General features: G+C 41.7%; 2 protein-coding genes across 4 annotated transcripts in view; both read left to right on the plus strand.

Moving 5' to 3' along the window:
• The first annotated feature begins 71 nt into the window (after positions 1-71).
• Htd2 (hydroxyacyl-thioester dehydratase type 2) lies at positions 72-8,544 on the plus strand. The gene has a single exon (XM_071619099.1). The coding sequence runs from the start codon at positions 72-74 to the stop codon at positions 591-593; it is 522 nt and encodes a 173-aa protein (XP_071475200.1). The 3' UTR covers positions 594-8,544.
• Positions 8,545-9,671: 1,127 nt separating this feature from the next.
• The window catches only part of Pxk (PX domain containing serine/threonine kinase like), a 75,254-nt gene continuing 58,462 nt past the window's right edge, over positions 9,672-26,463 (plus strand). For all 3 annotated transcript variants that reach the window (XM_027951312.2, XM_027951314.2, XM_071619121.1), the window contains exon 1: positions 9,672-9,855. In XM_027951312.2, the coding sequence (XP_027807113.1) occupies positions 9,754-9,855 (102 nt within the window). In that variant the 5' untranslated portion in view covers positions 9,672-9,753. The remainder of the gene's footprint in view (positions 9,856-26,463) is intronic.

Raw genomic sequence — 26,463 nt, forward strand, 5'->3', positions numbered from 1 at the left:
TCTCAAAAGTACTTTTTGGTGGCTGCATAGTTTGAAAACAGAAGCAGGCTAGAAGCTCCCATGGATGAAATATGAGGATGCTGAAGATGTTCCCAGTAGTATCCAGCTATTGCCTTCCGTGGGGTGGACTTCAAAGGAGATTCTGCCTGAGTCAACCAGCGTGGAGCAGACAGCTCCTGCAGCATGTGCACGTGAGGGTTGGGGACCGGGCTGAACTCAGCAGGGCCTTCACACAGAGGGACGTGGCTGCCTTCTCAGAATTAACGGGAGACGTCAATCCTTTGCATTTAAATGAAGATTTCGCTAAACACACCAAGTTTGGAAGGACAATTGTACATGGAGTTTTGATCAATGGGCTCATCTCAGCTCTCTTGGGTACGAAAATACCAGGACCAGGCTGTGTATTTCTCTCCCAGGAAATTAACTTTCCCGCTCCTTTATATATTGGAGAAGTGGTTTTAGCTTCTGCAGAAGTGAAAAAGCTGAAGCGGTTTGTTGCTTTTATTGCCGTGTCATGTTGTGTAATAGAAAGTAAAAAGACTGTTATGGAAGGCTGGGTTAAGGTTATGGTTCCAGAAGCTCCCAAATCCTAATTATAGGTGTTAAGTTATAAGTTCAAACACCAATGTGATTGTTATTTAAGAGCATCTGGGGAAATGGGCCACTTGCTATTCATCACCAAGGAAAGGCCAAGAGACTCAGAAGCTGAGAGACTCAGAAGCTACCTTAGAGAAGGGGAGCAGTTAGAGGGGTAAGCGGGTGTCCACTTTCCAATTTGAACTTCACCCAGAGCTGAGTAGATGCATTACTACATCATCAGTTAAGAATTTTTTTGTAGTTGTTTTTTGGAGTTTTTAACCATTGAGCCACATCCCCGTCCCTTTTGGTTTTTTATTTTTTGAGACAGGATCTTGCTAAATTGCATAGGGCCTCACTAAGTTGCTGAGACTGGCTTTGAACTTGAGATCCTCCTGCCTCAGTCTCCCGAGTTGCTAGGATTACAGGTTTGTGCCACTGCACCCAGCTGTTGAAGTTTTTTAAATTGAAAAAGAAAGTATCAGGAGGCTTACTTATCTGAAGGGTGTACTTTCAGAATTTAAACCTAGTTAGATTTGTGTTTGATAAATACCTACCTATATCTGAGTAGAATAGGTTTCTCACTGGATGTTTATAACTGTCAAGCATTTGCTTGCTGAAGGCAGCAGTGGAACTTGGCTCATCTTTGAACACTTACCCTTTACCAGTAAATATTCTTAGATACCTTCCTCTCTGTTTCTGGGTCAGTTTATTGTAATTTGTTATTTACACCAAGATGGCATCTTGCTCATCTTTCTGTGGAACTTGCCTTTCAGGTCACTGTTACCAGAGAAGGGCTTGTGGGCAGACTTGGATTCAATTATGTAAACTGTGTCTCATCTAGAAAATAGCGATAACATGTACTGGGCAGGATTATTGTTGGGAACAGCAGATACACAGTTAAGCATAAGGCTCAGCTGTGAACAGTAGCTGCTATTGTCCATTTCCTCTGTGAGTGAGGTTAGGAGTTTTCTTACATTTAAAGCAGGGTAGCCTACAATTAAGCAGGCATCAGACCATCTTTCAGGCTGTCAGTCAATCTGTATTAGTATTTTAATCTTGGAATTGAATCTTCAATGCAGAGTTTCTATTTTAACGATCCAGACAGATTATTTTCTCCCTCCCTTGGAAATTTGGGTTCACATTGTGTAGATACACAAATACATGCTTTATTGTAAAAATAGAAGAAATAAAAGGTATAAGAAGGCCAAGTTCTTCAAAGAGTTTTGGGGTATTGAAGGGGAAATGCGGACTAAATAAATGATCATCCCCAACACAGCCCACACTTTTTTTTCCCCCAATACTGTGGATTGACTCCAGGGTTGCTTTACCACTGAGCCAGTCCTTTTTATTTTTTATTTTTTTTTTATTTTTTATTTTTTTGAATTTTTTAATATTTATTTTTCAGTTTTTTGGCGGACACAACATCTTTGTTTGTATGTGGTGCTGAGGATTGAACCCAGGCCGCACGCATGCCAGGCGAGCGCGCTATCACTTGAGCCACATCCCCAGCCCTTTATTTTTTATTTTGAGACAGAGTGTGGCTAAATTGCTAAGACTTGCTTTGAACTTGTGATCCTCCTATCTGTGCCTCCCAAATCACTGGGATTATAGCCCCTGGTCATACAAGTGTTCCACCTGTGCTCTTGTAGTTTTAGATGGTAACTCTGACACAGTTAGATGCTTTGATTAAGAGGATAAGATCAGGAGTAACTGGTTGATTCCACCAGATTTCCAGGAAAAGTTTTTCTTGGGCTGGTGGATAAGTAACCAGATTTTAATTTTTTATTTTACTTCTTTATTATTTTTTTAAACAAAGGGTTGCAGTTGAACAGATAAGCAGAAAAAGTATTTTTCTAATCACTAGAGGGCAGTGTTATACATAAAGTGAGTGTTTCCTGTGGTTTGTGAAATTGGGAAGAAAATACCAAGGTTCACTTCAAAGGAAGCTGATTCACAGAATAGGCAGCGTGTGCAGACCGAGATCCACCTAAAGAAAACTCATTTATAGGTGAATTACTAGACTTACTGAAAGTTTCTGATAACATCAAAACAACAAAGAACTTGAGACCAAGTTGAACTCATTCCCTGGGACTTAACAGCAGTCTTATTAAGTGTGGGCCCATAAATGGACTGTGAGGTGTTCATTAATATTAGTAGCTGCCATTTTTGAAATTTATAACGAGCTGATTTTCTACATTTACTCTAATCCTTGAAACAACTTTTTGAAGTTAGGCTAATGTCCTTTATGGGCAAGGGAACAGACTGAGGCTGTGTGACTCGTGCCATGTTGTATAGCTAATGTGCAGTAGAGCTGGGATTCAGGCTTGAGGCTGCCTGGCTCCAAAAACTTTCTTTCATATGTCACCCTGTAGGTCTTACAGTATTACTGTTCTTAGAGCACTATCAGTTTTTTGTTTTTTTTCCTGGTATTATGTGTGCCATTAAAGTAATGGAAATCATTCTATGGAATTCTTACATTTTAGAATGTTCTAGAACTTATTCCTGACTACAGTTATTGTTTCCCTTTATACTAGGTGGCTTACACAAATCCACCTTAAATCCAACTTTTCCTAAGTTGTTACTCAATGATTGTCTTCAGAGTAAGAATTGCTAAAAGGGTTAGCTTAAAAATAAAAAGTTACATGCAAGCCAAGTATGGGCCGACAGGGCGGGGCAGATGTCAGATATGGCTGATAACTGTTTTGAATTGTTAACTTTTTCCCCTGCAATATGAGGGATTAAATCCGTGGGCTCTTTAGCACTGAAATGCATTCCCAGCCCTTTTTATTTAAAAAAAAAATTAAGACAGGACCTATTAAGTTGCCCAGGCTGACCTCAGACACGTGATCCTTCCTCCTTAGCCTCCCTGGTAACTGAGATTACAGGTGTATACCACGGTTCTTAGCTACACTGTATAATTTTCAAAAATAGCTTCTCAACAAGAACATTTCCACATTTTTAATGTTCCCTAGGAATACTGGTCTTTGATCTCTGTAAATCAGTTACAGTTGGAACAGAAAAGTAGGCAAGAAGGTATTGATACTTCTCTGTAAGTGGTGTCATCATTTTCTCTCAGAGCCAAGATTCTGAAACCACTCATGCTTTGTTAAACCTAGTTATGAAGAAAATTGGCTGTTTTTCTCATTTGGAGCCCCACGCAAACTGCTGAAAAATGACTATCTTAGAAAGAAAGCTTGGATGACACTCAAGTTAGGAAATGCGCCCCCAGATAATTGAGAGGTGGCTTTGACTATACCAAGTCATATGTGGAAGGAGAACAGAAATAATGAAGTAGGCCAAATGGTACTAGCACTTTCCACACAGGGGCATTATAAGACTGCAATTTATGTGATGCTTGATTACTACAGAAATACCCATCTTAAGCAATTTCAGCCTAATGTACTGGAAAATTGCTTAACAGATTTTTATATTCTATTAGAAACATTTTTATATTGGTGAATGCCACTCATTTTTTTTTTCCAGCAGCAAATCTTATAGCAAGTCCGGGAGAGCTTCTCCACGGCCACCAATTGTCTTGTGGACCTGGCTTCTGTATGCATCTAGAAAAAAGAAATTGCTAAATGCATACCAGTACCTCTGAGGTAACCACAGGCTTTTATTTTCTCCTGAACTATTAGGCATTTTTTTTCATGTTCTTAGAGCACGTTTCAGAGACCAATTTGCTCTCAAAAGAAAATTGCCATTAAATGACATCTATTAAGCTTTTTTGGGGGAGGGGGGTTAACTACTGGGGATTAAACTCAGCGGCACTGAGCCACATCCCTAGCCCTATTTTGTATTAAGACAGGGTTGCTTAACTCAGGATCCTCCTGCTCATGATCCTCCTGCCTCTGCCTCCGCCATCTGAGCCACTGGGATAACAGGCATGCGCCACCGCCTAAGTTTTCATTAAAACATATCCTACCAAGGGTTGACTCATTCTGAGTGACTGGCACTGTGACTCCCTAGGTTGGCATAATGTATTAAATTGCTCTTATCTGAGCCAAATTGTGCCACCCAGGAGTACTGTCTCCAGGGTTCCAGATGTTTTACTACCTTTGTTCTTTGTCTTCATTTGAGTTGCAAACACAGAAGAGAGATGGATTCACAATATCTTCAGAGAGATTTGGAGTTGAAGCAAAGTCACCATCCAGAAGAAACCATTTAAAGCTCAGAATTGTAAGAAACGCAAAAAGTTATATGTACGTAAACAGAGCAAGATTAACAGTAGACTCCAGAGACAGTTTATTTCTAAGGTGGCTCTTAACTATAAAGTGGCTCGAATGACCTTCTTATAACCCTGGGCAAGAGTCCTCTTTGGTATGATGGAAAATAACATGTAAGGGACATAAGGAGTTGAATTTTAAGTGTGAGTTGAATTTTGTTGTTTAATATCCAGATCATGAATATTTAAAGAAATAAAATCATTTTAGTTGGGAGGCCATCCTGCTTAGGAAACAGTTTTACAGGTTTCTGTCACTTGATTTTGTAAAGCAGTTGCCCCGCCTGGAAGCATCTTCACTAAAATTCATATTCAGTCAATCAGGCCAAATGTCAGGTTGCAAGGTAAACGACCTATAGTCATCTAAACATTTGGAAATAACTTTTTTTTCTTTCTTTTAAAAATTTCTCTTGTTGATCCTAAGTAGTTGTGTATGTGGCAAAAGTCAAGGTTCCCTTATTCCTCATTAGATTTACCCAGTCTGAGACTTGAAGCAAAGCACATCTAATTTAAATCAGCTCTGGCCTGGGGAGGGTTCCCCCACATTCATCAGGAGCCACTTCAAAAGCCAAATACAGCCCAACACAGTGATGGACACATGCTTGTACTCCCCAGCTATTTAAGAGGCTGAGGCAGGAGGATAGCTTGAGTGAGCCCAGGAGTTCAGGGCCAGCCTGCCCAACATAATGAGACCCTGTCTCAAAAATAAATAAATAAAAATAGAAAAAGGAAAACCAAATGGATGTTGAGGTTTTCCTGTGTTTGGGGCCTGGTCCCCAGATCTTAGAATCTAGGTAAGTCCAAGATTATTAGGGGGGTCGTTGATAGGCATTGATCAGGGTAGATAAAAAGAAATTAGTAATATGGATGGTTATTCTAAAGGGCTGTCTTTTAGAAAGAATTCACAGAGGAAGTTTCAGGCAGGATTTGTCCTTGGCTTTATTCCATCAAACACCAGATTTCTGACTCTGCTTTCAGTTTCCTTTCCCTAGAAGGAAGACTTAGGGGAGGTCGTTATATTAGGATCTTCAATTCTAATTCCTTTCCAGTTCTGTTCCTTTCCAGAGAGAAAAGCTCTTCAGTCCAACAGCTTCCTTCCCCATTTGGTTCTGCTGATTTCCTTGCTAATGTAAGAGCTGCCGCCTGCTGGGCCTTCTCTCAGCAGGAGCCTCTCTTTCAGGCTATTACCTTCATTAAGGCATTCAGTCCACTCAGTAATCCTTTGGGGCGGAGCCTGTCCTCATCTGCACTCCACAGGTGTGGAGAACTGAAGCAAAGTCATCAGGCTGCCAGTAAACTGTGGAGCAGTGTGACCCAAGGAGTAGCTTCAGAATTGGAATCTGTAATTTCCTCCTCAGGTTTAAGAAATCAGCTTTTTGCCTGGCTCTTGTTTTGTTTTGGGTTTTGTTTGTGCAAAACTGGGGATTGAACCCAGTGGTGCTCTTCACTTTGAGATAGCATTTCCCTAAATCGTCAGGCTGACCTCAAATATGTGATTCCAGCCTCCTGAATAGCTGGGATTACAAACGTGCACTATGCCTGGCTTTTATCTAGTTATCCAATCTAACATTATGACTTTTTTTCCTCTCATGGCAAAACTCTTCCCACCTCTCTACCTCCTGTACTCCCATACCAGTCTCCTCCTCCCTCTTGCTTCCCTCTTTGAAACAGCACTGCCCAGGTAAGAAGTGCGTATTAGTGGCCCCTGAAATCTCATAATGGTTCCCCCAAAACTTAGGGATATCTGTTCTCTTGAGAATGTTCTTAACTCACTCTCAGGAAAAGGTATAATAGCTTAGAATTCCAGCATATGAAAGTCTCCTTTTTCTCTTTCCTTCTTCTGGGCATCTCCTGCTGAGCCTATTAGGCATCTTACTGTCTGCTCCTCCAGTTCACAGGGCCCTGCTACTTTTGAGAGCTACTATAAACCCCTGGACTGGCTCATCACTGCACATCCAATTTTGTTTTTTTAGTTCCTTATGTGGCTAAGCAGCTTGATAGCAGGTGACATCTGTCTCATTCTTTAACTCCCCTGTACCTAACAGTGTCTGGCATGTAATGTATTTTCACCAAGGAGCTTGCTAAAAGAAGAAGTGATATGATCTTTCTCCTTAAAGACCCGGTTTTATGTTAGGTACAATGGCACGCACCTGTAATCCCAGTGACTCTGGAGGCTGAGGCAAAAGGATCTTGAGTTCAAAGCCAGCCACAGCATCTTAGCAAGGCCCTAAGCAACTCAGTGACACCCTGTCTCTAAATAAATATAAAAAGGGCTGGAGATGTGGCTCAGTGGTTAAGTTCCCCTGGGTTTAATCCTTGGTACAAAAAAAAAAAAAAAAAGACCCTGCTCACACTTCATCTCTTCCATGAACTGCCCCCCAATCTACTCTAGTTGTCATTACTCTGTGCTCCTTTATTCTCCCATGGTAACTGGCACCTCAGTTCCAGTACTCAATATAGATTGCCCTGAAGTCATTGTTTGTGTAATAAACTTTCCATCCTCCTAAAAAAGTATTAGAGGAAAAGAATTTTGTTCATTTTGTCATCCATTTGCACTGAGCATCCAGAGTCCTGAAATAACACTTTGAATAAAAGCACTATTGCCATCATTTGACAAGAATATCTGCCCAGAGTATCACATTTCAATCATTTAATCTTAAATTGGAAAACATCTAATTTGAAAATTGCAAAATGAGTTTCTTTGGGTATCTGAAATTATTTGTGTGTGATCAAGTTGGGTTTTTTTTTTTTTTTTTATTTTTTTATTTTTTTATTTTTTTTTTTTAATTTTTTATTGTGGGTTGTTCAAAACATTACAAATTTCTTGACATATCATATTCCACACTTTGATTCAAGTGGGTTATGAACTCCCACCTTCACCCCATACACACAAGTTGGGTTTTTTTAACTACAGCATTGGATTGGGTGTTTGTACAGTGTATAGTGCAAATGGAGCTGAACTCCAGCTGACTGGATTCAGAGAAGTCTTACTCTCAGAAATTTGTTTTACAGAACCAGTGGATTGTGAGAGCACTGGACCCTAATCATAAAAATAAAATATTTTCATCAGAGACATTTTGAAAATATGGAGAAGTGTAAAGAGCTCATGATTCTGCTATCTAGAGGAAACATTTTTGTGTGTTTCCTTTCAGTGTTTTTCCTGTAAATATATTGGGGTCACACAGGTGCATATATTGCTTTATTTACTTAATATATGAAGAGTACTTTCTCTGATTATTCTTCTTCAATAATCTGATTTATAGGGTAGGGTGCTGGGGATTGAACCCAGGGCCTTGTGCATATACTCTGTCACTGAGCTGCACCACCCCCGCCAATAATCTGATTTTTAAAATTGCAAAAAGTTTAAGAGTATACCATCATTTGTCTCATCCTTTATTGGATATCAGATATTTGTCCTTAATTTTTTTTTAAAATAATATGACCTTCCTACACACAGAATACTGAGTCACAGAGGGAGAACATTTTAAAGTCCTTGATATGTATTATTAAATCTCAACACCTGCCACTGGGCCCATTAGATGGTAGATACTCAGAAAGTAATGGTTGAATGAATGAATACCTTCCAGGTTGGCCACTTTATATCCCCACCAGCAGTATGTAAGCAGAGACTTGTTTTGGTCAATCCCATCATGGTAAGCAAGATTTTGATTTCAGTGATTCTGGCAATAATCCATTTGCCTTGAAATAAAGAAATGGAAATAAAAAGTTGAGTCCTCCCTAAATGATATGTGGTTTTGCTTTAATAAAGTGCTTTTTTAAAAAATAATTTTTAGTTGTTAAAGAACCTTTATTTTATTTATAGGTGGTGCTGAGAATTGAACCCAGTGCCTCACACATGCTAGGCAAGTGCTCCACCACTGAGCCACAACCCCAGCCCAATAAACTGCTTTTAAAATACATTGAGACAGGATTGGGATGCGGAAATAGTTCTCATTTGAGGCTAAATCATGAAGCCTGATGATTTCTTTTCTCACATATTCCTCTACTGGGTCTTGGTGCCCAAAGCCATCAATTATGGCCATTTGGTTACTTAAGGTTGCCCCACAATTTTTTTTTTTTTAAAATTGCAAAAAGTTTAAGAGTATACCATCATTTGTCTCATCCTTTATTGGATATCAATTATGGCCATTTGGTTACTTAAGGTTGCCCCACAATTTTTTTTTTTTTTTTTTTTTTTTTAAGTTTGAGATCTGGTGAGGATACAATATGTATAATCAAGGTTCTCCTGTCTGAAGATCCAGGTTCAATGGTCTCTGTAAAACCTGAATCAGACAGTTCGTTTTATAAAGTTTCTGGATCTCCAGGGTTCACTTGAAGGCTCTAGGTCCTGTGGTTCTTGTGTATGGTAGTTTGGGAGAGGCCCAGTTGTAAGGGTCTCAAGTCGGATAGCCCCAGCTTCTGAGGGTCTCATCTGAAAAGCCCAATTCTACCAGGCTTGATTTGGATGTCTCTGGGCCTGAAGTGTCCTGAATTCTAGGGCTCATGATAGAGTGAGTTATCTTTGCATCTGAGGATCCCTGGTGGTGTTAGCTTCGGATATTGTGTCCCCGGGTCTGCTGTGCAGCTACGAATAGCTGGGAGACCCAACCCCAGGGCAACGACAGAGGTCGTCAGGGGGTGGACAGCGGCTGTCAGGTGAAAGAGAGCCTAAGTCCTGCGCCGCGCAGCACAGAGTGCAGGCCGGCGGCCAATGGAAGATCGGCGCTAGGACCCCGCGGCTGGCGGCGGCGCGTAGGGTGGCCGGGGATGACAGCGACGGCGCCGCGACAGGTCGGCGCTAGGACCCGCGGGCGCGGCGGGAGGCGGCGGCGCGTGGGGCGGCGCGTGTTGACAGCAGCGGCGCTGCAGCGGGCCGGGCGGCGGGAGTGGCGCCTGTGGTTCCTGCCCCGCGACCCGAGGCGGCGGCGGCGGCGGCGGCCCGGCGGCGCGGGATGGCTTTCATGGAGAAGCCGCCGGCCGGCAAGGTGCTGCTGGACGACACGGTGCCGCTGACAGCAGCCATCGAGGCGAGCCAGAGCCTGCAGTCCCACACGGTGCGCGGCCGCCGGGCGGGCGGGCGGCCCCGGGCCTGGGAAGGAGCCGGCGGGCGGCGGGCGGCCCTGGCCCGGAGGGCTCGGGCGTGGCGGCGGGTCTGCAGGGCCCCCGGGCCCAGGCGGACGCGGAGGCCGGAGCGGCCGAGGGCGGGGACCGCGGCGCCCGGGCCGAGGGGTGGGAGGAGCCCGGCGGCGTCCGGGGAAGGACTCGGAGCAGGCGAGGTGGTGGGACCCCGGTCCCGGGACGCCTCCCGGGGCAATAGTGAAGGGACCGTTCGGCCCCTCTCAGCCCGCCGCCAGCCTTCTCGTCGGGGCCACTGGGTTCCCTCCTTCCAGCCGGGGGTCTGGGTGGTGGGGATGAGGGTATGCCGGGCCCAATGGAAGTGTGACTTCAGGGGACTGAAGCCTACTTAGGGGACTGCAGAGAGAAAATGGCTGGGGTCCTCAGCCCCAGGTCCAGGTCAGCTGCTTGGCCTTGGCCAGGGAAATGGTGAGGGAAGCAGTCAGGGGTCCTGCGGAGGCAGGTGTAGGAACGTGCTCCTTCCCTCCTCGGACCTACTGGGCAGTGGGCAATGGTAGAATTCATTTGCATTTAAGATGCTCTGGAGTTGCATGAAAGAGTAAGATCCTCGTAGTAAACCCAGGCACTGTTCATTTCTGTTACATATACTGTCTTTTATGGGGCTTTAAAGCCATGGTTGTATTCATTTGCCTGTGCCTTTTTTTTTTTTTAAAAGTCATACTATGAATTATGATTTACAAGCAATAAACCCAGGTACCAGCAAAAAAACCTCGGGAGTTGTTGCCTGCCAGCGGGACCTTGGGAAATAATGAATGGGGAGAGACAGATTCTATAAATTGTAATGTTTTGTCAGGCCACCAAATCAGATTCCAGCTCAGAGGCTTGTTGTTTACTATTGCAGTGTGTTTGGAGGTTCATCATCTGGAGGCTAAAGCCCCACAATAGCCTTCTGTTTCTCTTTTTGTTCAAAGCTCTTCTGGTGTTCAAAGAGACCTTTCATTTCTCTCGTATTAAAGTGGGACTTTTTTGAACCTCAGTTTCCTCTTCCGACAGCCATGCTTTGTAGGCCTTGGATTGTTCAAAGAGTTCATTTCCAGTTTGGAAAAATGATTATCTTTCTAAAAAGTGCATTTTATTGGGGCTGGGGTTGTGGCTCAGCAGTAGAGCACTCACCTAGCATGTGCAGGGCCCTGGTTCGAACCCCAGCACCACATAAAAATAAATAAACAAAATAAAGGTATTGTTTCCAACTACAACAACTAAAAAAAAAATAAATAAATATATAAAAAAATTTTTAAAAAAGTGCATTTTATTTCATTGTGCTTATCTTTAATTCTATTCTCCAGCCATGTGGACAGGCACCATAGACAATTGGATATGTGAAACTTGTAACTTGGTGTAAGGGAGTATTGAGGGTTGAAATTTAGGGCAGGGTCACAGTAATAATTCTGCTCTTCAATTACATTTCTGACTTGACTATTGGCAAATAAATCTTATAGCCTCTCAATAGAGTTGAGTCTTTGAAGTCTATTTTATACTAAAAATAAAGAGATGCTTGTAAATGCTCATTGACCACTTCCTTCAGGAAGCATTTCTTTTTCTTTTTTCTTTTTTTGGTACCCAGGATTGAACCCAGGGGCACTCAACCACTGAGCCACATCCCCAGCCTGTTTTTATATTTTATTTAGAGAAAGGTCTCACTGAGTTGCTTAGTACCTCGTTGTTGCTGAGGCTGGCTTTGAACTCTATCCCACTGCCTCAGCCTCCTGAGTCATTGGATTATAGGCGGGTGCCACTGCCCCACCTATGAAAGCATTTCTTGATGGCACTGCCCTATGTGCTCACCATCACATCATCATTTTATTCAGTGATTACTGCTTTTCTTTTCCACCAGGCTGTAAGAGGGACAATTCTTTTTCACTTTGGACTCCCAGCCCCTGGTATGTAGATAGGATTTCACATGTGAGTTTTTTCTTTTTAATGAATAAATAAATGAGTTGCAACCTTACTTGCCTATTCCTATTTGTGTAAATTGTTAACATAGAAGTTAGTACTTTAGCCAGGCATTGAAAAAAATTTTTTCCCCATTTTTATTGCAGAGTTTTTCTTTAAAAGACAAAATAATTTAGGGTAGAAAATGGCAGTTCTTGTAATTATGACTGAACACAAAAGACAATGACTCACAGGAGACCCATAGAGGCAGATGTTGTAGAGTTTAAAAAAGAAAAAAGTAGCATTGTCTTGCGTAATTTTTGACTATTCTGTGTTCTTGTCATTTTAGCTATAAAGTTTGAGACTAAAAAATGTTGCATCAGCTCTCAACTTTATTGAGAAAATCATATGCTGATGCAAACTTTTTGGACTATTAGTGTCTTATGAGTAAGTCCCTTTAAAACAAGAATAGTTGGAAATTATTGGGAAAGAAGCAGTAGTTAAAAGTGGTATGTAAAAGAGAAAAGCAATGCTTTCTGGAAAGAGTGAAAATGGCTTTCCACCTTGTTAGCTGAAGGGAGATATGTCTCAAAGGTCAGAGGTCTAACTTCTCTTTCAAATACTGAATCTCTAGGAAATTGCTCCTTGGCCATAGATAGAAATATATGAGGGAATATATAGTAGTGAACATTCTTTGGGTTGGGAGAGGCAAGACCTTAGTACAGGTCTGGGATGCTGGGATGATACTTGCTAGTCATGTGACATTGGTTGGGCAAATCACTGAAAAAAAAAATTTTTTTTTTTGTACCTGAGATTGAATTCCAGGGGTTCTTGACCACTGAGTCACATCCCTAGTTATTTTTATTTTTTATTTTGAAACAGAGTCTCCCTAAGTTGCTTAGGGCTTCACTAAGTTGCTGAGGCTGGCTTTGAACTTGTGATCCTCCTGTCTAGGCCTCCAGAATCGCAGGGATGACAGGCGAGTGCCACCGCATCCGACTCACTGAAACATTTTTGGTGATTAGTTTTGTCATGAGAGCAATACATAGCTGCCCTTGACTATGGTGGGAAGATCAAATGAAATAATCTTCTTGAAGTATTTGTAAAGTGCCTTCCTCCCTTTTTTCATCTCTTCATTCTCTGATAATGTATGTGCAAAGAGTTAAACACTTTAGAGTACATTATTCCAAGTAAGCTCCTTTCTGGCCATAGTTCCTTTCATCTCGCAATCTTGTTTTGCCTTAGGAAACAATTTCTAACTGAAAATTTTAGAGCACATCTGATGTAGGATTTATGAACTTGGGAGGGAAAAATTCTCTGGGGAAAATACAGACACCAGAAGGATGAAGGGAACACAAGGTCACTACCAGAAAAAGCACATTGGGTTGAGCAACTGACCAAGTGCGTGTTGATAGGTGATTCAGTGCCTGAATGATTTTATTTTCTTTTTTATGGCGCACAGTGAATTTAGCTATAAGAAATAGACTAGGCTTCTTCTGCAAGAAAATGAAGCTTCCATAAAACCAGAAAGGCCAGTGTTTGGGGACAGGATGCTTTCTGTCTGGAGTCAGAAGAAGGGGGAAGGTTTTCTAAAAAAAGGAATTCTGGTTAAAAGCTATATGGGTGAGTTAGGAGAAAGTTTGGGAGAAATAAGAGAAGACAAGGGAAATAAGAATTCTTAGCTACATGAAAGGGAAAACTTAAGTCAATAGCCTCAAAAAATGCTAACCTCACTGAAATAGAAACCAAAGGAAACTGACAGTTCTGGAGAGGATTGTTATCAAATGTGCAGATCGGCTTTTTGCTGGTTGGCACTCCACAATGTGGATAGCTTTTCATCTCAGTTTTCTTCTCTTTAAATATTCTTCTGTGAGGTTCATCTGGATCAGGGCCCATTTACTCTGCATTGGGTGCATTTTGTTCTTGAGAAACAAAAGATAATTTTAGGGATATTTGAGGCATAACAGAACATGTTTTTAAATCCGTGGAAAAGATAATATTACACGTTAAAAATCTTTATGAAATGGATCTGTCCTTGAACTTTTGATTTTTGCGAAACTATTTCTTCATGGTTTATTTATGCAACAACATTCATTCAACAGAGAGAATCGGCCTGTGAAATAGACCTGCTCTTATGGAGTTTTTGTTCTATCAGATTTGGAGGTCTTTTTTTTTCTTTTTTTGGTACCAGGGATTGAACTCATGGCCACTCAACCACTGAGCCACATCCCCAGTCCTATTTTGTATTTTATTTAGAACAGGGTCTCAATGAGTTGTTTAGTGCCTTGCCTTTTGCTGAGGCTGGCTTTGAACTCAACGATCTCCTGTCTCAGCCTCCCAAGCTGTTGGGGTTATAGGCCTGTGCCACTGGCAAGATTTGGAGGTCTTTTGTTTTCCAAGGTGTATACAAGTGAACCAGGATCTTTGCCTGTCATAACACAGGTGGATTTGGAATTCTTTTTATGACTTGTTTTTTTGCGGTTTGGCTTCTTAATTGGTGACCCTTCTTTGAAATTGTCTTTTAAGCTTTATTCATATAGCACCAAAATACCTATTCGAAAATGATGCCAAATTAAATGGTATCATTTTCTTCAGAGCCTGAAATATTAGGATAACCCAAAACTCAGTATCAGAATCTATCTGGGCTTCCTTTTGGGCAGTTCCTTTAGAATTCCTTGTTATACTGAACAATTTAGATTTTTTTTCTTTGAAGATGATTGCATAGACTATTGCAGACTATATGGCAGCTAACTTGGCAACACTTCTACCCATTATTCTAAGGTAATAATAGCAGTTATTTTCTGGGACTCTAATCACTCATACTGGTTATGTATTTTGGCCTAGTTGTCCTAGAAACCTTAATGAATGCAGTCAGAAAGCCCTAGTTAAAAACTTTTAGAGACTGGTAATTAGTTCATTTAGAGATCATAAGTAATTGCTTTCTTTTGAAGAAGTCAGTGTTTTGCCGCCTGATTTAGGGGCTGGTGATACTCAGTCCTCATATATCATCTCTTTTGAAGATTATCCCATAAGAAAGTTTTCCTATAATAGAAATACAAATAAGAAACTTGCTGTAGTTACTAGGAGGAAATGTAGGATTCTGGGGCTGGAATTTATTTTAGATGAAAAGATAGTTAACGTGTTTTGTCTACCTTCCAGCTGCAGAAATAGCCATGCCTTCCATATGGATTGTGATTGTTCAATATATAAATTATTGGTAAGGTTTAAATGGGTTCATTTGAAGCAAGTAAAACAAATGCTCAGCTCAAGCTTTGAGAGATTTTTGAGTGGCCTCATATGAAATTAAGCTATTTATTTATTTATTTGGTAAAAGGGATTGAACCCAGGGGCATTTAACCACTGAGCCAAATCCCCAGCCCTTTTATTTATTTATTTTTTTTTAAAAATATTTATTTATTTATTTATTTATGTATCTTTAGTTTTAGGTGGATACATTAGCTTGTTTTTATGTGGTGCCAAGGATCGAACCCAGTGCCTCATGCATGCTATGCGTGCACTCTACCACTGAGCCACCACTCCAGCCCCTCCCCAGCCCTTTTAAAATATTTTATTTTGAAACAGGATCTTGTTGAGTTGCTTAGGGCCTGGATAAGTTGCTGAGGTTGGTTTGAACTCCAGATCAGTTGCTAAGGCTGGCTTTGAACTCCAGTCTCAGCCTCCCAAGCTGCTGGGGTTACAGGCATGCGCCACCTTGCAGGCTGAAGCTCTTTATGTTTCCACTTTGGGCATCCTGGGAAAGGGGGAGCTGCACCTGAAGATTGTTTTGGAAGTCATAAATGCTGAAGTGTTAGGGGGATATGGGGGAGGGAGTAATAAACTCCATGGTTTTTCTCCTAATCTGAAAGTCATTCTTAGTGACTTCTTTTGTGAGCACCAGGCACATAGTGGGAGAGACAAAGATATGACATCTCTTCAAAGGAGAGGACAATGAACCTTCACTTGCCTTTTGAAACTTGACTGGTCCTAGGGGACAAGTGCTTTATCTCAGGAAAATACCTAGACCTCAGGAGGGGAAGCATTTGTGGAGACTGACCATGTAGTCTCTGGCTGACCTTGCTGATGACCATTCTTGGGGGAAGTCTGGCCATTTCTAGCTGAAGATTAAGATATCAAGTATTTCCTCCTGCCTCCTGAAAGAGCATAGTTGAAAGCTAAAGGAAGTCCTAAATGCCTTTGATGTCTTCAAATAATTAAGTAATTATTTCTTGGTGGCTAAGAGGGTGCTTTTCTAATTATTAGTATAGCTATCTGTTAAGTTGGGGAATGTATGCAGTAACAAGAGTCTTCTGGGAAAAGTGTTTGTTTTGTTTTTGGTACTAGCTTTCTGATTCATGTACCATACAATCCACCCAAAGTGTACAATTCAGTAGCTTTTAGTATATTTAACAGAGCTATAGATCACCACAATCTCAGAACATTTTCATTATCCCCAAAGAAGCCCAGCACCCCTCAGCCATCACCCTGGAAAATTTTATAACCTTCCAAGATGTTAATTAGACTCAAAATATAATCTCAAAACAAGTTCTTCAACTCTTTGAGTCCAACTCCTTTAAGAATCTCATCAGAGGGACAACTGCTCTCCATAAACACACATCTGTCTGTATACCTTCTCAGAACCTCACCAACCTATGGATCTTAGGGTAAGCATCACAGTTAGAAATTTTTAAAAAACTGTGAACTTGGAGAATTAACTTATTTTAGTTGGTGAGGTGCGTGCACCAAAAAAAAAAAAAAAAAAAAAAAAAGGTATTCTGCTAACTACCACACGTACCCTACTTTAGGAAAATCCACTGGGGCTGGGGATGTAGCTCAGTGGTAGAGTGCTTGGTGAGCTTGTGTGAGGCCCTGAATTCAGTCCCCAGCACTGAGGGAAAAAAAAAAAGAAAGAAAAGAAAACCAGCTGGGTACAGTGGCACATGCCTGTAATCCCAATTACTTGGGAGACTGGAGCAGGAGGATTTGTTTGAGGCTAGTTGCAGCAATTTAGTAGACCCTATCTCAAAATTAAAAAATAAATAAATAAATAAAACAAATAAATAAAAGGATGGGGAGCCTAGGGAAGAGGATGTTACTCAACTTAGAAGTGGAGCGTCCCAGGTTCAATTTCCAAATTTCCAGTATCACCGGAAAAAGAGGAAGAAAGGAAACCACAATATACTTAGAACAATAGATGGATTATGTCCTGTGGGCAAAAAACAAATTGCTTTAGTTTGCAGCTTGCTTGGTTCATTTCAGTGTGTGTGCTCTGGTGACTTCTACAGTGGCCCTGGAGAGGGCAAAGGGCTCTGGACTAGAAACAGGGTGTGTGTGCCCTCTCCTTGCTCCACCTGCTTGTCATAGCACCTCTGTTTATAATATTTAAACAAGTCTGCCCACATTTCTTTGATGTGGCTCATCAGCAATAGGTCATCTCTACTTATTTTTTCATTTGAGGCTTTCTTCTGCGGGTAGGGGAGGGAATGAATGGAGTATTGGTTATAGGAGAATACTGGATCTCGAAATGTCTAAGAAACACTCATAGAGCTGGGTACAGTGGTGCATGCCTGTAATCCCAGAGGCTTAGGAGGCTGTGGCAGGAGGATTGATTATCGCAAGTTCAAAGCCAGCCTTAGCAACTTAGCAAGGCCCTAAGCAACTTAACTCAGTGAGACCCTGTCTGTAAGTAAAAAATAAAAAGGGCTGGGGATGTGGCTCAATGGTTAAGCACAAAACAAAACACTTGTAGAGGTGAAAGGGGAAACAATCTTGTTCATGCAGTGCCTTTTTCCTCGTGAGTCTACCCTCCCCCAGGGGACACATTGCACTTTAGCCCTACACACTTTTCCTCTTTGCCCAAGCCAAGGGAAATGAAACTGGAAGTGGGCCCGCTCACACCGACCTCTAGTGTGAGGCTCACGGTCTGGCCAGCACGCAGCCCACTGGCCCACCAGAGTACCTGGAGTAGCTGGGACGCCCCTCGCCAGGCCCTAAGCATTCCTATGTGACCCTGTAGATCAAGTTCACTAGTTGTCCTCTTGGATTCTGCAGACACTTCTGAAGCTCATGCTCTCTGATGGCACTGGAGTTGGCTATAGGCTTGCAGTGGTGAACTGTCCCTCCTCTGGTGGCTCTGAGGTTACTGCTGAGGGTAGAGAGGTGCCTCTGGAGGTCTTCCCTCCCCCTTCCCATGGGAAAGGGCATGGGCAGTTCGTTCTGCCTCTCTCCATGTTTTTCTCTTGAAGGTTATTTTTTTACTCTAAGTCCAGCCTTTCTTGTTTACATATTGCTATTTTCATTTAATTTTAAACTAAAACAGTCCCTGGCACATGGATAATAAGCATCCAACACAAATATATGTTGAATAAATGAAGTCATTGAATGAATGCAGGTATTCAAGATACAACTCAGGACACCCTTCCTGGGTCTTGCTACTTCACCTCTTAACCTATCAAGTCACACATAATTTTCCTTCCTCAAATTTCCTCTCTATAGACACATGCATTTTATATACCTATTATTTCTTACTACCCTGTTTTCTATTTATGCCCCCCTCCACAGGTGCAAACTGTAAATAACATGAGGAGAGAGGCAGAATGACTTTGGACATATTGCTTAATCCCTCCAGCCTCAGTTTGTCCATCTGTAAGGCGGGATGGTAAGAGTATGTTAGGGTTGCTGATTAATAGGCTCATATAGCTGGAACATTCGAAGAGAGGCTAGCCCATGTCTACGGTTACCTCTGTACATGTCAGGGCACTGGCTCAGTGTCTTGTGCATTTTTTGGCACTCAAGTATGTTGAGTGGAAAAGGGGAAGTTAAATTTTTTAAAAGTTTGTCTTACTATCACCTGTGACTACTTTGCTAGTAAATGGCAAAAAAGATCAGTCACATCTCAAAGAACAACTACCCACCCTACTCCTACCCCCACCCCCACCACCTGCCTTTACCTGTTTACCCTGGAGGAACACGTTTTGACAGCCAGGCTCCTAGAGATGCAGCACAGTCTCCTTACTCTCCTGCCTGGAGGCAGAGTTGGCTGTCAGTGTTCAGAGGCAGTGGAAGGGACAAGTGGGCGGCTGTGAGGTGCCAGGGGCCTGGTCTGAAGCTAGGCAGCTCCTAGCCTGTTTCTGCTCTTCCCCTCCTGGCTTTTCTTCACCCCTGGAGGGGTTCCAACATGGGTGCATATACATTGGACCTCTGGAACATTTACAAAAACAAGAATCTTCTGGGTGCCAGGCACTGTGCTGTGTATCAAGATGAATGAGGCAGGAGGCTGACATCCTGGTGGAGGTAGCGAACACATAAACCAAAGGCCAAGTAAGACACTGAGAGGGCTGCTCTGCCTGGGAGAGTGAGGGGGGCATATGGGAGAGGGAAAGGGTGAGGTCCTCCCAAGGCTTAGGAAATGAGGAAAGGCTATTTCAGAGAAGACATTTCAGAGAAGACAGCAATCCTGAAACATCTAGCAAAGCCTCTACTGGTTTACACTATTCTAAACTTTAAAGTTTGGCTTTAGACATTTTGAATGATACTAAAAAGGAGTGGTACTTGTCATCATTCACTAACTCACCAGAAGGATCTCAGTGTAAAAACACTGAAGAATAATGATTCTGTTCTTTGCAGCCAAGGTTGTATTTGTAGACTTCAGGAGCTCCTTCAGCAGACACTGCTGTGTGGGATCCAGTTTGACAGGACTACAGTCATCTTGGTTATAACTGCCATTTTGCCTGCCAGGTAACCCTGGCACTTGTCCCAAACCCTATAGGACAAAGTTGTTGAGATAGTTAGCTATGCTGACTGACCACTGACTCACAGACTTTCTTAACTGACCTTGGGCATCTTAGTAGGTTTGTTTGTTTCTTTCTTTCTTCTTTTTTTTTTTTTTTTTTTTTTTACAATGCTGGAGATCAAGCCCAAGGCTTTGTGCATGCTAAGGCAAGCTCTTTACCACTCAGCCACCTTCCCAGCCCTATGTTAATAGTTTCTTTTCTTTTTTTAATATGGTATGGGGGATTGAATCCAGGGGTGCTCCACCACTGAGCTACATCCCCAGTCCTTTTTCTTTTTTTAAATATTGAGACAAGATCTTGTTAAACTGCCTAGGCTGGCCTTAAACTTGCAGACTTCCTGCCTCAGCCTCTTGAGTCACTGGGATTACAGCTTTTTAAAGAGTTTTTGATAAAGGCCAGGGATCTTCCATTTGGCCACAGCCCACCTTCATCTAGCTACATATATAAACACCTCCTTCCTGCCTTGGGTATGGAATCCTCCTGTTTTGCTGCTGCCAAAGACATACTTCTGTCCATAAGTGCCTAATAAATTACACTTCATGCAATCTTAGCTCTGTTGGCCTCTTTCTTCAGTCTCTTATTTCCTTCCACGTTTGGCTTGTTCTTATGCAGCAGAACTGGGATTTTCCAGAACATGCTGGGAGTATGCCTTGGGTTCTAGGCATTCAGTACTTGGGATGAAGGTCTAAACAGGATAGACTTGGTCCCTGTCTGTGTTTGTTCATTCATTTTAAAAGGGTTTATTTTACAAAATTCTAGTCTAGGGTAAAAGATGAAAAAAGGGCAAGTATGGCCAATTGTGGGGCCTCTTGGATGCCAGGCTAAGGGGACCCAAACAGCAATGAGGGGTGTTGAGCAGGTGTGTGGCATGTGAAAGTAGAGTTTTAAACAGCTCTTTGTTGCTGGTGTATAGGGTGTGGCTAGAAGGATGGAGGAAGGGAAGAGGAGAGTCCCTTCTGATAATGAAGCCCTGGAGTTAGAAAGACCACATCTCAGGTTCATGGCAAGAGAAAGAGAAGGAAGGGAGAGAAGAAAAGTGCCAAGTAGAGACCACGAGGGGCACAGAGGCACTAAGATGGTAACTGGTCTTGCAAGGAACATGATGAGTCCAAGTTTGGCTTTAGACATTTTGAGTAATACTGAAAAAAGAGTGCCACTTGTCCTAACAGCGAACATTGTTTAAACTCTTACTATTGTGCCAAGCCCTAGTTACAATAGTCTAATTTTCGCTCCCTCTATTTCTCTCTTTTGGGTCAGCCTCATTGAAGTATGTTATGGTTTGAATCTGTTGTGTTCCCCAGAGTCTGACGTATTAAAGGCTTGGTCCCCAGTGCAGCAATGTTCAGAAGTGTGGCTTTTAGGAAGTGATCGGATCATGAGGGCTTTGACCTCATCAATGGATTAGTCCATGGATGGATTAATATTTTTATAGCATTATTATGAGGTGGTACAAACTGTAGGAGGTAAGGCCTAGTTGGAGGAAGTAGGTCTCAGGGGCCCCTTCTTCCTTCTCTCTCTCTCTGATTTTCTGGCTGTCATGAGGTGAGCAAATTTTTCCTGTCATACCCTTCTTCCATGATGTTCTACCTCACCTCAGATCCAAAATAATGGAGCCAGCCAAACATAGACTGAAACTTCTGAAACCATGAGCTAAAAGAATCTATTCCTTTAAGTTGTTTTTCCCAGGTATTTTGTCATAGCAATTCAAAGACGACTAATACAAAGTATAATTTACATGTAATAAAATTTATTAGTTTTAGTGTATAGTTTGATAAATTTTGACAAGTATATACCTATTGTGTAACATTTTGCTCAACTGCACATATTTTCTGGGTATCATTTTGCAGTCAGTACCTTTCCTCTGGTCCTTGGCAACTATTACTCTGCTTTTTATTGCTATTGTTTCATCTTTGCTAAAATGTCATCAGTAAACGAAATCTTAAAGGATGTAATCATTGGTGTCTGGCTTATTTTAATTAGCATAAAGCTATGAGATTCTTCCAAGATATTGTACGTTTTTGTGTTTGATTGATTGAGGGACAGGATCTTGCTATGTTGCCCAGTCTTGCCCTGAACTCTCAGACTCAAGCCATCTTCAGCCTCTGCCTCCCAAGTAGCTGGACTATAAGCAAGCACCCCTACACCTAACTCCATGTTTCTTTCTTTCTAAATTTTTTTGTAGTTATAGATGGATAGAATGCCTTTATTTTATTTGTTTATTTTTATGTGGTGCTGAGGATCAAACCCGGTGCCTCATGCATGCTAGGCAAGCGCTCTGCCACTGAGCTACAGTCCCAGGCCAATCCATGTTTCTTTTTATTGCTAAGTAGTATTCCATTTTGGGGGGGGATGGACTACAGTGGAATGGACATTTATCCATTGGTAGACATTTGGGTTGTTTCTAGTTGGGGACAATTATGAATAGAGCTGCCATGAACATTTGGGTAAAGTCTTCATGTGGACATAAACTTTCATTTCTCCCAAGTAAATACCTGGAAATGGAGTTTCTGGGTGACATGCTAAGTACATGTTTAACTTGGTAAGAAACTGTCAGACTTTTTAGATTTTCATTTGATCCTCATACCAATTCTGAGTTGGGTTTTGTTATTATCCCTGTTTTTCAGTTGAAGAAAATAAAGTACAGAAAGGATAACTTGCTCAAGATCTTAGGGCTGGGAGTGGCAGATGAAGGTTCATGCTATACTCGTGAACTTTGAATCAAAATACAAGTTGTGAGCCATCCAAAGTGATTTGTTATCAGGGTCTGCAGATTGATGGACCTGTTCAATGGCTCTATGATGCCTACTCCCAGGAGAAGACAAGGTGGAGGTGTTCCCTGACTCACAGAGTCAGACAATGGTTTGGGTGGCTGCCTTCTAAATTCTCCCAGCTTGGCTGCATAGGAATGGAGTTCATTCATCACACACAGTGGCGGCCTTAGAGAATCACTGTCCAGTGAAGAGGTATTGTGAACCATATATATTATTTGCATTTTCTAGTAGTCACATTTAAAAAGTAAAATGAAATTAATTTAATATATTCTGTTTAATTCAGTATATCCAAAATATTATTTCAACATGAAATCAATATAAAATTGATGCTATATTCACATTCATTTTGTCAAAGTTTTTTAAAAATGTAATGTGTATTTTATAATTATAGTATATTTCAACCAGAAGTAATCACATTTCAGGTACTTGATAACCATATATTGCTTATGACTAGTATACTGGACAGCACAGATATAGACATTAAAAATAACAATCTTCAAAAGCACTAATATGGAGAGAGAGCCATGTTATATTAAGTGGGGAAAAAAGCAAGTCATAATACACTATTTAGTATGCATTCATTTTCATAAATATCTGTTAGTACCTGCAAACAGTCTATAACTACATTGCCTCATACTATATCCACTAGGCTACTTTAAATTAAATAAAATTAAAAATTCACTTCCTTTCACTAGCTCCATTTCAAGAGCTCAGAGGTCCCTTGGCCTTAGAGGCTACCATATTGAATGTCAAATTAGATGGCTGCTGTCTTCAAACAGCTAAACTGGTGGAGGAAGCCTGAGGGGCTGAGGCCTGTGAGCTCTGTGACCAGCAAGTTGGTGAGCATTGAGTCCTAGAACTTCTGTGTGTGTGTGTTGTTTGCTTGTTTATGGCACTGGGGATTGAACCCAGGGCCTCGCCATGCTAGGCAAGTACTCTACTACTGAGCTACATCCCCAGCCCTTTTTGCTTTAAGACAGGTTCTTGCTAAGTTGCCTGGTCTGGCCTTGAATTTGAAATTCAGTCTCTTGAGTAGCATGGTTTTAACAGTTAAGCACAAGAAGGAAGCCCCATAAGGGGCAGCCACAGTTGGTACCTTGGAGAGTTTAATAGGAACTTGGTGTGGAAACAACACAGTCTCCTCAAGGACCCTGTTCCACTTTTGTACAACGGAAATTAACTGCCATTCAAATTGTTGAGTTCCTCATAAACCTGGTGTCCACTTATGGCATCTTCATATAAAATGCTCCTTTCTGCTTCTTATTCTTGCATAGCAGGGCTTGCTTAACATTTGAAAGAAAATCATTTGTCATTTGTACACAGCTTCTATGTGCTACCTGGTTTCCAATCAACCCCAGAAGTTTGTGTTCATGAAGAAGGAGCTGGGCTGCAAAGTTTGGGGATATTAAAGTTAGGAGACTGTGGTCAGGTGGTGTTTAGAGAGCTGTGTCCCTATACTTAACTCTTGTGCTTGGGCCTGGCTGCATGTCCTTACTCTGCTCTTCATTCTCAGCTTCCTTCTGACTTGATAGACCAGTTCTGCCTGCCCAGATAACCTCCATTCATCAGAACAAGACTGTATATAACATGAAAGCATTCTGCCCAAGGCCATAGAATGTAGGAACTGCTGTACCCCTGTGTGAGGTAGGCCTGTCGTGCAGTCCAGTCTATTCTCACCACATACAAGCTTTGCAACCTTGAGGCATCTACCCTCTTGAGCCTTGGTCTTTTGTTGGGAGATGAAAGAAGCTGAGGGACAGAAGGCAAAGTCTTCCATAAGCACAGCAGTTGTATCTTCCAGGAGATGTATGGCCCCATGGCCTGTGCAGTGTGCCATCACGTACATGGTTGGTTATGAAATTGGAATAGTGACTCAGGAGGACACTGGCATGTTGAGGCTTGGTAGAATTGACTTAGGTATAATCAACTCTGTGGTGACCAACCATTATTAAAACCAGTAGGGACTTCTGCAGCTTGACTTCCACCCAGAATTTCAAGCTTTGTTCCCACCAAATGTTTTACCAGCCTTAATACAAATAGAAGAGTTCATTGACTTGACTTTCATCTTTTGTTTTCCTAGTCTTCCCAGAACAGTAAAAGTGCTGATGGGCAGTAAAAGGACCAAAAGGTTCCTCACCAAGGAAAAGGAGTGATTGATTGCACATGTCATTGATAACATATCAGGCTCTTATTCAAGCTCAGATAATCTCAATTCTTATCTTATCACTCAGAATTCCTTCAAGTGGCATGTTTTAAATTTCATGTGCAGCAAACTGACAAAGTTTTGTTTTTGTTTTTTTTTCAATGCTGGGAATTGAACCCAGGGCCTATTATGCATGCTAGGCAAGTGCTTGCCACTGAGCTATGCCTGCAGCCTGCAAACCAACACTAAAATTTGTCTTTTCTTATCATAATAGTAATATATGTTCATTGAGGATATCCAGAAAAATGTAGGGATGAAAAAAAAAAAAAAGCCTGAAATGGGCAAGAACCTGGGACAACAGAGTAATAACTCTAGAATAATCAAAGACTGAGGACATTGTTTCCGTGTTTTAAGAAAATGACTTTTTGTTTTTTACTTAATAGAGCTTACTCACTTACTAGTGTTACCACTGCCTCCTGCTTGCCAATTAAAACCACAATGCATTCACCTGCAGAAAGTTTGTGTTTGGCCCGGTGTGTTGGCCTGTAATTCCTCAGCTCGGGAGGCTGAGGCAGGAGGATCACAAGTTCAAAGCCAGCCTCAGCAACTTAGCAAGGCCCTAAGCAACTCAGTGATATCCTGTCTCAAAAGAAAATATAAAAAGGGCTGGAGATGTGGCTCAGTGGTTAGGCACTCCTGGGTTCAATCCCTGGTACAAAAAAAAAAAAAGCTTGTATTTGCTGTTTTCTTAGCTAGGAAGAAAACTAACAGTTAACAAAGCTGGTCATTATGCTGGCTGCTCTAAATATGCTATCTTATCGAATATTTATCACAACCCTAATGGGAAGGATGATTTTGCAGATGAATAAATTGAGGCCCAGAGAAATTAGTCCAGGAATCTAGTAAGTGGCAGTTGGGCTTTAAGTCCAGGTCTCTGTGAATAGAAAGCTTTTGTCCTCCTCCCCACCCCCCCCCACCCCCCAGCCTGTGGCTGTGGTGTGGAAGGGGGGGGGTGACACATTGTGGCTAATCATTACACAGTGACTGGCTTCTCCTTCCAGACCCTGAAGGTGTCCCTTGAGTACCAGCTAAGGTTGTAACGGAGTTGGTCACTGTAGGTGCCAGAGCCCACCTAAAAATCATCATTGGCAACAGAGATTGTATGTTTGACAGTCTTTTCTAGCTAAATACAGTGGGTGGTATTTAATCATTATTCATACTGCATCCATCTCTACAGTTTAAGAGCATATTGCACAAGTAAATGAAATCTTTATTTTGTTTTAATTGAGGCTTTTTGAATCCACCCCCGCCTTTCCTCTGATATAAGATAGAATTATTGGGCTCACATTTTAGCAAATTAGGTAATTTGCTTTGGCATCATTTAAGGGTCGTTGTTCTATAGAATGCTGCAGAATCTGGCTGTTTAAGATGCCATATCCATTCCATAGTCATGTCTGAGGTCAAGGGAGTTTGCAGTATTTCTCTTAGCTGGATCATCAGCTTTCTTTGAAGTCAGCCTAGAGACCAGTTCTCCTGCTGGGAGACCATCCCACAGAGGAGAGCTTGGACTTCAAAAGGCCTGCAGAGGGGAGAAGCATGCATGACCGTGGTTGCTCATCTCACTGCAGGGATCAAAGTGTGTTTGTGATATGTTCTGTGTCAATTCTGCTAGCAGAGAAGAAACTGGGAGATTTGCTTTGCATAAGGTTAGAGCACACGTTTCTGTGATCCGGTTGGTTGAATTTTTAAAGGAAATTCATTTCACATGGTGGGAAAGGAGATGCACTTGGCTTCACTCATCTGCCAGAATTTATTTTTTAAGATTAGTGGTGATTCTTTGGATGCCTTTAAAAACCCAATGTTTTCATTTGTTTGAGGGCCATTTTTACACATTACTGGCTTGCATAGCAATGGCTATAGAACAAAGGTAGGTCCCAGCACTGAAAATCT

The sequence above is a fragment of the Marmota flaviventris genome, chromosome 1, assembly GCF_047511675.1.
Source record: "Marmota flaviventris isolate mMarFla1 chromosome 1, mMarFla1.hap1, whole genome shotgun sequence".
NCBI lineage: Eukaryota > Metazoa > Chordata > Mammalia > Rodentia > Sciuridae > Marmota > Marmota flaviventris.

Excerpts from the sequence above, each read along its gene's own strand:
- Htd2 (XM_071619099.1), top strand. The coding sequence starts at position 72 with ATGAGGATGCTGAAGATGTTCCCAGTAGTATCCAGCTATTGCCTTCCG.